General features: G+C 40.1%; 2 protein-coding genes across 2 annotated transcripts in view; both read left to right on the top strand.

The window, feature by feature from the left end:
• The window catches only part of LOC107753661 (rootletin-like), a 47169-nt gene extending 39942 nt beyond the window's left edge, over nucleotides 1-7227 (top strand). Inside the window, 11 exon segments of the mRNA XM_016569869.1 lie at nucleotides 121-272; nucleotides 1080-1200; nucleotides 1300-1463; nucleotides 3032-3283; nucleotides 3365-3553; nucleotides 4325-4392; nucleotides 4394-4466; nucleotides 5491-5691; nucleotides 6002-6133; nucleotides 6307-6486; nucleotides 6592-7227. Of these exon segments, the coding sequence (XP_016425355.1) occupies nucleotides 121-272; nucleotides 1080-1200; nucleotides 1300-1463; nucleotides 3032-3283; nucleotides 3365-3553; nucleotides 4325-4392; nucleotides 4394-4466; nucleotides 5491-5691; nucleotides 6002-6133; nucleotides 6307-6486; nucleotides 6592-6675 (1616 nt within the window). The 3' untranslated portion in view covers nucleotides 6676-7227.
• Nucleotides 7228-8587: 1360 nt separating this feature from the next.
• LOC107753672 (sushi, nidogen and EGF-like domain-containing protein 1) overlaps nucleotides 8588-11718 on the top strand; it is a 33856-nt gene continuing 30725 nt past the window's right edge. The window contains exon 1 of the mRNA XM_016569876.1: nucleotides 8588-8810. Within this exon, the coding sequence (XP_016425362.1) occupies nucleotides 8601-8810 (210 nt within the window). The 5' untranslated portion in view covers nucleotides 8588-8600. The remainder of the gene's footprint in view (nucleotides 8811-11718) is intronic.

The following is an 11718-nucleotide window of genomic DNA, read 5'->3' on the forward strand; positions in this document are numbered from 1 at the left end:
TTACAAAGGATTCTTTTCTTAAAATCTAAAGGTTATTAAACAATGTTCTGCTCTAACTTACATGGTATTCTATGTTAGTTGTGAGAAGAATCAAATGAAATCTTCTGTGTAAACACTCAGGTGAACCCATGTCAGATGAGCCTGGGATAAGTGGATTGCTGGTGTGTTCTGTGTCCCCCTCCCGCGGAGAAGATGGAGAATTGGATTTGGACTCAGTTCACATGTTGCTACGTAACTTCCAGCAAGAGCTCAGGGACACACAGAGAGAGCGGGTACCTGACACCTCTGCATTGCCACAAAGGCATCATAAAAATAGTCCACCCAGCTATACTAGTATAATTATGCTAGACTTCTCCTTCCGTGAACTGTTAACTGCTGCGCCTGAATGATTGAATCAGAACTGAGTAGAACACAAATCAGTCTGATTTGTGAATGAATCATTCAGGTTGTTTTTGTGAACTGGATCAACCAATTCTTTGAAAAGATCCAACTTAAAAGAATGATTTGTTCAATAATTCGGCAATGCTGGTATTTTATGAACTCATTTGAACATGCCAAGGAGAGCTAGGGTGGAAGTCAAGATTTTCAGTGAATAATGGTTTAAATTTTGGTCTGTTGTTCACAAAAAGCTCACATAAAAATGGCCTGTATTTATGATATTTTATAGTTGTTTTGCATTCTTTTGAACCCTGAAAGCTTCTGTATCCATTAATTGTAACTACATTGAAGAATAACTAGTACATTCTTCACAGTTTCTCCTTTTTTGTTCCACAGAAGACAAAGTCTACAGGTTTTGAACAACATTTTTTGGATAAACTATTTAAAACATAAAAACATAAACTGGACACAGTATACATTTCCACTTCCCCCCAAAAAAACCAAGATTTGTAGGATTTGACCTTAGAAATGTTTTTGTTTTGAACATGACCATTTATGCCATGGACAAAACTAGTTTCCACAGTAAAAGAAAAAGTGAGGGACAGACAAATGGAGGATCTGAAACAAAACAAGGTGTATCAATAACAATAAACATAAGAACATGAACATCCTTCTTTTTCTGTCTGAATGTGTGACTGTAGGATGAGGCCCAAGCACAGGTGCACAGTCTCAGCAAGCAGGTAGAAAGCCTGCAAGCCAGTCAGGAAAGAGGCAACACACGTATACAGATGCTGAAACAATCTATCAGAGAGCTGGAGGAGGGTAAGAGCGAATTCTAGCCTGATACTTGGGTACACGCTACTTGGTGATGACCAGTTTGCGGCTCTGTTTTTGATTATCATGTGTGTGTATGTTTGCCAGGAAAGCATGAGCTGGCTAAGCATTTAGAGGGGACACAAGCATCACTCGCCTTACGGGATGAGGCGTTTCAGCATGGGGAATTACAGAATAGGATTATGAGTGAAGAGTTGGCCAGAATGAAGAACAGCCAACAGATAACTGAGGCAGAAGCCAAAGCACTGAAGGTTAACACTCATACATTCTACACTAACACAAAGATGGTTTACATAGTTGAGTGCAACAGTGATCGGCCACTTTTCAAGATAAGAGATAAAGGGTTAGTTCACTCAAAAATGAAAATTCTGTAATTAATTACTCACCCTCATGTCGTTCCAAACCTGTAAGACCTTCGTTCATCTTCGGACCACAAATTAATAAGTCATTATTTTTGTTTTCTTTGCGCACAAAAAGTATTCTTGTAGTTTCATAAAATTACGGTTGAACCACTGATGTCACATGGACTATTTTAACAATGTCCTTACTACCTTTCTGGGCCTTGAACATGGTAGTTCTGTTGCGGTCTATGCAGGGTGAGAAAGCTCTCGGACTTCATCAAAAATATCTTCATTTGTGTTCCAAAGATGAGTGAAGGTCTTAGGTTTGGAATGACATGAGGGCGAGTAATTAATTTTTGGTTGAACTATCTCTATAAACTAATTTTTAAAAGAAGAACACACTAAACTCATGGTGCTGTAGGTCTGTCTTGAAAAATGTAAGTGTAAAAATCTGTGGGAATTTTTTTTTTTAAATGTTAAAATCTATGGGAAAAAAAGTTTTTCTACTCCACTATCATCAGTGTTGGGGAAAATTACTTAAAGTTAAAATAAAACTTATGCATTACAATGTTGCGTTACTCCCTAAAAAAGTAACCAATTACGTTACTTATTTACTTTTTATGGAAAGTAATGTGTTACATTATTTTGAGTTACTTTTTAAATCTGGGCAGGGTTTGCTTGTTTGTTTTTAATATAAAAAGTTGCACAAAAGTGAAATGTAAATTCATGTCTGTACAGTAGAGGGCGCAGCTCAAATAAATTGCATGAAGAATATAACGCAAGAGAAGAAAGTTCAACACTATTCAGCAATAACAAAAATGAAAAATTTTTACTTAGTATGGTTGAATTGGATCATCGAAGGTCAGTAGCAAAGACATTGGTTAATAAAATGGGATTAAATACATAAATTATATTTGTCTTATTTAATATATTTAATTATTGCAGGTTTGTATAATATTCTGAGTTTGCATTTGACTTTTTCTTCATTTTGAGGAATACTGAATCTGTTTTTGTGCAGGCGACATGAGTAAATGCATGTTCATATTTAGTCTAGAACTACAGTAAGCATCATGTTCACACAGTCCGCACAATGCCTCTGCACTTACTTCCAATTTCTCTCAACATGGCAACATGAGAGCTGTCAGTCAAGACATGGGAAACAAAGTATCTGGCATTACTTATTTCAAAAAGTAACTCAGATACTTCATTCTAAATTAAAAAAGTCATGTGTTACTTTACTAGTTACTTAAAGTAATTTGATTACGCAATTTGCATTACTTGTAATGCGTTACCCCCAACACTATGACAACATTCAATGGGATTTTTACTTCTGGAATCCAAGTGGTGCACCAACTTTCTCTCCCAGCACCATAGTCAGATACAATAAACAGGAATTATCAAGTGTCCACAATAAAAATCTTTGATGAGTTGCACCTCCAGTAGTCACATTATCAGTATAAATATACTGTTGTATTCAGGAGAAGCTGGAGCGCTCCCAGGCCTCTGAGGAAAGTCTGGAGGCTGAGCGCCGCCGTATGAAGGAGACCTGTGAGGCCGCGGAAGCTCGAGCTGCCAGGCTGGAACTCGCACGCCGGGGGTTGGAGGGAGAGCTGCAGCGTGCCCACCTCCGAGCAACAGAGACCGAGTCGGAGGTCAGCTCACTGCAGGAACGCCTCAACAACCTCCACAGAGAACTGGGAGACAGTGAAGAGCGTGCTGCCCTCCTGAAGGTGTGTGTAGGTTTGTGCTGCGTCTAAAAGGACATCAGTCATGTTTGAGTAATATAATGCAGCACTGTTGTTCCATTGTAGGTTGAGGGTGAGAGGTTGGCAACTGCCTTGGCGCACACAGAACTGCAGGAGAGCCAGTTAAGGGAGCAACTGCAGTCCATGGCTGCATCCTTGACTGAGAGCAATGCTGCTACAGGAGCAGCAGAGGAACAGGCTGCGCAGCTGCAGCGAGCTCTCACAGCCAGTGAACATGACCGGAAGATGCTGCAGGTTAGCATGAGTTTTATAGCTTGCATAAGTTTGCAGTTTGCCTTACTAGCAGTTAACTGACTATACTACTAACAGTACACAAGTCCTACAACAGTAAGACAGAAGACAAGCTTAAATATATGAACTAGTTGGAACTTCAAACATGTTTAAGCAAATTCTCTATTGAGGCTTTATTAAAACACTGTCAATCATTTTTCTTCATCATGAACTCACAAACAACCTTATTAAGTTCATTGTGGTTCAGCCACAATCCGTTTTGATCTCAATTCACCTCAAGTTCATGTACAGATTTAATTGAAACCTAACAGATCATCTTACTAGCATGGCCACAATGTGAAGTGAATTATTCTGTGGTTTCATAATGTTTCCAGATTTTTTTTTTTTTTTTGTATTTACCTTTGCTGCCGCCTGTTCCCTGAAGGTGCTGGATGACGGTGCATTAAAATGCTTGACTGAACTCATTAATTTTCTCCAGCTCCTCTGGAGGGCTTTTAAGGCTTAGTATGAGTCTGTTTTAAAGATGCTGTACAAACAAACACACTGTGGCCTCAGTGTAAATCTTTTTCAGTTTGCTTGAGACCTGCCAGCTCATGCCAATAAAAAAGTGATCCGAGAGTTGGGAAAGAGTGGGGAAAAAGGGGAAAAAGGCAGGACACTGGTAGTAGTGAGGAGAAGTACAGCCTCCTCATTAAAACTGGATGTGGGTGTGTGATTATGCATGTGTGGATTGATGCCTGTTCATACTTGTCTGTGTGTGTTATATGTGCACAGGAAAGGTTGGATAAGACACGGGAGGCTCTGACAAACAGTAGGAAGCAAAATCATGGCTTGAGTGAGAGACCTGCAGAGAAGCCAGGAAGAGTCTGAACTCAGGGTCTCTGAACTGGACAAACAGACACGAGGCCTGCAGGAGGTTACGCACACACACACACACATACAGTTTACACAGTGTTTTAAAGGGTTAGTTCATCCAAAATAAAAATTTTGTGATCATTTACTCACCCTCATGTCATTCCAAACCCGTAAGACTTTTGTTCATCTTCATCTTCGAAGAGATTCCTGTCCATCGAAAGATCACTACACCAAAACTTGGTGCTTAGAAAAGTTTATAAAGAGATAAGAAATAAAGTCCACATGAATCAAGTGGTTTAATGTACGTATTCTGACGAGACATGATTGCTTTATATGAATAGATTTTATTTATGCTTTTATTCACATATAAACATTGATCAACGCCAAATACATAGAGCATGTCAAATATAGCAATTGGAAACTGAAATGTGCATGCTTGACACACGAAAACAAACCTCATTGTAATGTATGTATCTAGGTTTGTATAATATGTATCTAGTTCAAGTATGGCTCAGCTTCTGTTTACCATATTTATCGTCATGTGTTTTGAAGATGAATCAAAACTTATGGGTTTGTAATGACATGAAGGTGAGTAACTGATGACAGAATTTTCATTTTTGGGTGATCTTGTTAAAATAATTTAGTCCTTGGAGGTACATACATCAAACAAATCCTGGAACGTTTTGCATTTCAAGCGATATAGGGTGGAAATGTTGGCAAGGGGTTCTGTACTGAGAGCAATATGCGCCCTTTTTCTCTGTCTGTCACTCTCAGTGTCTGTAAAAACACAAAATTAAAAATAAAATGCAACCAAATAAAATATAACCAACTACACCATCATCACCATGATAAACTGACAAAGAGATATTTGTTATTGTCAGTTGAGCGAAATTCAAGGTTCTTGAACTCTTGCACATGACACCATCTTAACCAGACACAAATACAGTCAAAGCTGTCTCTTTTTTGTTAATCTGAGTTTCTGCCCCAGACATGAAACATACTAGTCCAGAAAACCATGTTTATTTACACCAGTTCTGGACAGTCACGTAGATGGTGTCTATTCTACATCTCTTCTAATTCACTAGGCTGTGAGACAGAGGCAACAGGCTAAGCAGGAGGTGCAAGAGAGCTATGCACTCTTGCACGGAGAAAAGGATCAGCTTCAGGAGCAGGTGGCTACCCTGCAGACCACTGCACATCGGCTGCAGGGAGAGAAAGCTGAGCTGGAGAGGACACTGCTCCGTCTGGAAAAAGACAGGTCCTCTCTAAAGCGTATCCTGGAGAAGGTACATCATTCTGTTATAAATAGCATGCACAGCCAAACATAATGATTTTCAAATAGTTTAGTTTTCATGTCATTGACTGTGATGTTTAATATGTGCAAACTAATCAGAGTGCCTTGTCTGTACCCTTAACTATTCTTAGTATTATTGGTTGAGGTAAGTTTGCATGAGGGTTTGTGTGTGTTTGCTAATAACTTGTCAATCTTGTGAAACTTAAAATGATCCTCCTACATAAATATACAGCATGTGACAGTATCTCACACCAGATTTCTATCCTTAAAACATTTTGTGTGCATGCACGTGTTGTGTGCAGGTAGAAAAAAATCGCCAAAGGAAGGAGGCAGAGGTATTGCATGCTGAGCGTGAGAGAGAACAGCAAGAACAAAAGATCAGAAATCTAGAGCAAGATTTAAGCGAGACACAGGCCGAAATTCACATGCTACAGGTGATAGACATACTTACGAATAGTAATAAGTTCATAATACATGGATCAGCATCTAGTACTCTCACCTTTTGAAATCTGATCATAATTGGTCATGTGTCATGTTAGTTTTTCCAGCTCTTATTGTTTTTGTATTGGATTGGTCTGTGACAGGATGCTATGTGTTGTCTCTGCAGTCACAGATCTCTATCTTGGAGCAGACTCACTCCCAGAGGCTCCTGGAAGTGACGGCTCGCCACAGGCAAGAGCTGGACCTGGAGACCGAGCGGATGAGGGACTCCCAGCAGCAGGCAGAGAGAGCACTGGAGGCTCGAGAGAAAGCTCACCACCAGAGGGTCCACTGCTTGGAGGAACAGGTTTAAGAAAGCTATAAAAATTTGATGTATTGTAATAGTGACATTTACATCACTTTCAATAGTAAGAAGCCTTTAATGAAAGCTTGACAGTTCTGTGTTTCTCAGGTTTGCACACTGAAAGAACAGTTGGAGCAGGAGATGAAGAGGAGGCAAGCGTATATGAAGCAGATGCTGAGATTGGGGCTCTAAAAACTGTAGTGGTTTGGGAATTCAGCCCATGGTGACCAACTGACAGCTTTTTGTTACCAAACATATTTGTAGTCTCTCAAAGGCCTATAACCAATTAAACTGGGCCTGTGCTAACATGAATGGACTTATGCATAATGAAATGTTACACACACACACACACACACACACACACACATTTCACACACATACTTTAGATTTAAAAACACACAAAATCACTGGTCTCAGGGAGAATTGTTGGACTACATTTGCACAAATACTTTAAGTAATCCTGATCCACACCATAAGAACCCAATAACAGCAAACAAAGAGATCACTGTTTCACCAAATGCTTCTCAATTGCCAAATTGTTTTAAGGATTTGTGCAGCAAACTGTTGAAACAGACCATAAATCTACCTTAAATCTATCCCTGTTCATCTTAGAGCATTAAGCACAGTCTCAATGCTACACCACACACACACTTTTAAACATCTGTACCTACCTTAAATATTACACCCTAGTTCCCCTAAACTGTTTTGCAAACCACAAAATTATGTTATTTTCTTTCTTCTTTGTAGCTAACATGATTGCTGTGATCATTATTTAAACATACTACCATTTAGAGAATAAGATCATCTTGTTTTAGTTAGTACCAATCAGCTAAATAACAGCTAGAGTGAATCAGGACAGAAAATGAATCATATATCTTACCTACAAATGCTGTTTTCATATTGTTTCCATATGGTGTTTCTCTTATTATGGGTGTTAAAACAATTTCTATTTCATAATCACTACTGTGTTATAACTATTAGAAAACTGATTTGTTTCATCACAAAGTAATTTTTGTGAGTCAATAAAACCATACAAACAAGAAAAATAAAAATGAGATTGATTTTTGTGGTCCAAAGAATTGCTGTCTTTTGCAGCAGTTGGCTTTGGCGTATTTTGGATAATTGCTGTAGTTTATGATGTGTGCAAACAAGCTATAACGACCTATAAAATAATCTTTGTGATGTTCTGCCTCCCAGATTTGATTCCCGCCACTAATGACCCCCTGGGTAAAAAGAATCTCATTTTATTTTAGGGGAGTTGTTTCAGGCACATTTCAAATATTTGAAATCTTGCCTTGTATGATTAATTTGGAGGAAAATTTATTTTCTGAGAGTAAGAAATCTTTCAGTAAATCTCTAGTCCAAATCAAAGGGCTTTTGTATATTTTCTTCTTGTCTTGTGTACAATATACAAAGAATGCACTATGACATCCCAACTTCTGGAACTCTTACACTGCCATGTGGTAGTGTACCACACTGAGACATGTTCTTCTAGGGAAGGGTATTTCTCAGCAAAAGTTAAGAGCAGAGGAGAGTGCCCTGTCAGAGTCTCTTTAAAGCAGCCCTTTGATTACCATAGCTCCACCCAGTGCTTATCCAGTTACCGGTCTCTCCTCAGCTATTGGATGAGTGTTCTAATGCAAGGTAGTGAATCCCTGGAGGGGTGGGGCTGGGTCTGAAAGAACTCCTTTGGCAGGCAGAATAGAGGTTTTATTGAGGATATTTCTAAACTAACCATCAGGGACCAAGTCACTGGATTGTAAAAAAAAAAAAAAAAAAATAGAGCCGAATCACTCTGCTCCCTCTCCTTTTTTCTCTCTCTCACTCTGTTCATTTCAGTGAGCGGCACGGAGCACAGCAGCTCTTGAGCACCCAGCAGCACACAGAATGCAAGGAATCTACCCCCTTGTTATAGACCAACAGCCCAAGCACCAGGGCTGAGAGAAGATCTGAGAGGAATTAGAACCCAAAAGAGGAAAATTACAGAAACAGGGAGAAGAAGGACAAGGAGAATCATTGGTTGAGCATTTGACACTGGAGTTTAGAGTTGTCTTGTTGCCCTCTCTGAGTGTCCTGGATCTTAGTCCTCTCCTCTCCATCCCTGTGCAGACAAGGTCATGGGGTGGCTGAGGAGACTGGTGCTCTCCATGTGCATGCTTCTTATTTTGCTTCATGGCGTGGAGCCGGCTGTACCCCTGGAGGAGTTCTACCCATTTGGCCTGGATGAGGGTGACTCCCAGACCATCAAGCAAGATGATGGAGGATCAGGACTGGTAGCGATCTCTGTGGCTTTCCCTTTCTTCGGAGAACGGCACACTGGACTCTATGTGAGTATAGATTGTATGTTTGAAATGTGTGAGTCTTGTGCAGTAGAATCAGTTTTCTACAGAATTTCATTCAGTAGCTTTGAGGGAAACAGAGGCAGGTCTTTCAGCTTGAGACTGGATAATGAACCTCTGCACCACAAAGTTTTAACATGTCACACATGGCCACACACAGTGACTAAACTACTGGATGTTTTTTAGTGAAGAGATGACAGTATATAGGTATTGCTGCTGCAACACATCTGCTTAAACTGTGGTTTGAGAGAGTGAGGGGGAGAAAATAAACAAGAAGAATGACTGTCATGAGTAGAACCAGTGATAGAAAACAAGTGTGGCGAGTGCTCTGGCAGGTCTCGGTTCTTTGATCATAGCTGCGTCCTGCGTTTGGTTGGGTGAGCAGGGCTTTGATCTGTGTCATGTACACTTTTCAAACTCAGCGCAGAGGAAGCTCCATCCTCGTAAGTCGACACCATCTGTTTTGATGCAGCATCCCAGTCGTATTGCCTCCCAAAATATGCTGCTCCACCCAGGGCACCCATCTTTACTACCAACTTTCCATCCCCAACACCCTGCCCAGCCTGGCCGAGGTACCATGGTGACAGAGGCTAGGTTTCCAGACTGGGCTACAAGCGAATGGATGAATGAGATCACAATCCCAATGCAGCGGACGACTGACAGAGCAGACGTGCCACACAACCAGTCTCTCTCCCAGCCACTACATGACATTCAAACAACTGTGCCCTCACAAATTTGAGGTGCAATACTGTGGTTCCTATTTTAAAGTGATGAAGTCACTTAGACGTCCTGGCCAATGCAGCTTGCTGAAATAGTGCATGGTTGTCTACAGAACCTAGTTTAACTTGTGATGCATCTGCGCGTCACCCTGAGTGGTATCTCATATTTCAGAGCACAATGTAAATATTAATGTGAAATGAAGACAAGATAAGACCTGCTGCGGATAGCAGTGAAGATCTAAAATTAGATTACCTCAATGTGATAGAGCAGAAGACAACTGAAGGTACAGTTATGGGTGGTAACCACAGAAAGGGTGCACCGAGTACAAACTGGGAGGTAACTGCAGGTCGATCGGAGTAAGATTTTGCAAGTCACTGGTGCATTGAGGCATGCGACAGCATTAAAACTGCGGTCATAATATCTGTATTGCACTCGCATAGCTGCTTGAACCAAAATCAATTACACTTTAGCTTTATTGCACGCTATAGCCACATGTTGATCTCTTCTGCAAGAGAGCTGCTTTTGAACAGGTGAGATTTTGGAGAGTACACAAGGAGAGATCCTCATGGATAATTTCTTCCGGGAGGGCATTCCAAGCCTTCAGGCCTTGAAAAAACAGAAAAGCTCTTGAACCAAACAATTTGAGGTGGTTCTTGTGAGTTGTCTCAGGGTATTACTGTAAGAGCTTCCCTAAAGCGAAAAGAAGGATCAGTACTGCCTGCTATTGCATGTTTAACTTTCTGACCTACTCTTTCTGTCCACCTCCAGTCATCTTTCACACTTTTTCTCATTCACTCCCTCTTCATTTATAATATAATAACTAAACCCCAAAAAAACTCAGCTCTGCCTCAGCTTAAAGCATGACTTTCAAGCACTGTATTTTTTACTGTAAAAAACGGGGATTTGTTCATTCACTGTTTACCTATATTTGAGTCTCACTGTCAGGAGTTATGAAAGCCGGTTCTTTGCCATCCAGGACTTCCAGGGATGGACATAGTCCCACAGTGATATGCCTTCTCTGCTTGACATTTTATCAGCCCAGAATTGTCCAAAATGTGCTTTTTCTTGTTCCACAATTCTGTTCTTTTGTTTGGGTCCGAGAGATTTCACATGTAGCTGCGACCTCTCCTCTCTCCCCTCATTTACCCTCACCCTTCCCTCTTCCTCCTCTTCTTCAGCCTCAGATAACAAGTTCAAGGGTCTTCCCAATGGACCTGTCCAGCTGCTCTATTGAAGAAAGGCAAGTTTTCTTTAACAGAACCCAGATGCATCTGTAAAGTGTCGTAGGGATGCCAAACAACGCAGGCCCTCAATTAACTAACCTTATGAATGACTGGGATGAAGAGCAGGAAGGATAAGATCCAAGGCTAGCATGACATGGACTTCCAAAGCAAATGCAAAAAACATTAAAGCTGCAGTCCGTAACTTTTTTTGGTTAAAAATGATCCGAAATCAATATTTGAGCAAGCACATAACCAGCCAGTGTTCAAAACTATTGCCTTACTTTAGCCCGATTCACAGCGGTTAGCTTATAATAATGTTTTCTAATTTGAGTGGTACAGGTAGGTTTTTTAATTAAATGTATAATTTTGATGGCGGGTTGTAATCCAGAAAAGACTGTGTTTATGAAACATGTGAATGAAATTAAATTATATTCCAGTTTTAAATGTGCTTCTGATTACAGATAGCCTGGGATTATACAAGATTTGTATTTTAAAGACAACCAGTTCGAAGGGAGCATAATTCGCTTTTTGGGTTAAAAGAATTTCTTAATATGAAATTCGAATGGTATGACAATTAGAGATTAGACTATACATAAATTGAAATCTACACACTAATACACACTATACTCATAGTCGCGCAATGCTGATGTTGTTAACATTAATAATTTGAGAATAAAGTATAACAATAATAATAATTTGCGCGGTTTGATGTGATATGAGCTAACCGATCTTTAGAATAAATCACCATTGGTCGCACGATTTATTGTAATACTTTTTTTCTCAGTTGGTCAGAACAAACGTGGCAGACTTGTTCCTAACTTGTTCAGATGACAATATACGGTGAAAATTCTTATTTGGGTCATATATTCCAAGACGTAGGCAAGAATCTGTGAGTGCGAAGTACATAAAATATCCACACCGGTGCGGTGACTGACAGCCACACATACTCGTCA

Source organism: Sinocyclocheilus rhinocerous, unplaced genomic scaffold, assembly GCF_001515625.1.
Source record: "Sinocyclocheilus rhinocerous isolate Xijiao unplaced genomic scaffold, SAMN03320098_v1.1 scaffold1664, whole genome shotgun sequence".
In the NCBI taxonomy this organism is placed as follows: domain Eukaryota; kingdom Metazoa; phylum Chordata; class Actinopteri; order Cypriniformes; family Cyprinidae; genus Sinocyclocheilus; species Sinocyclocheilus rhinocerous.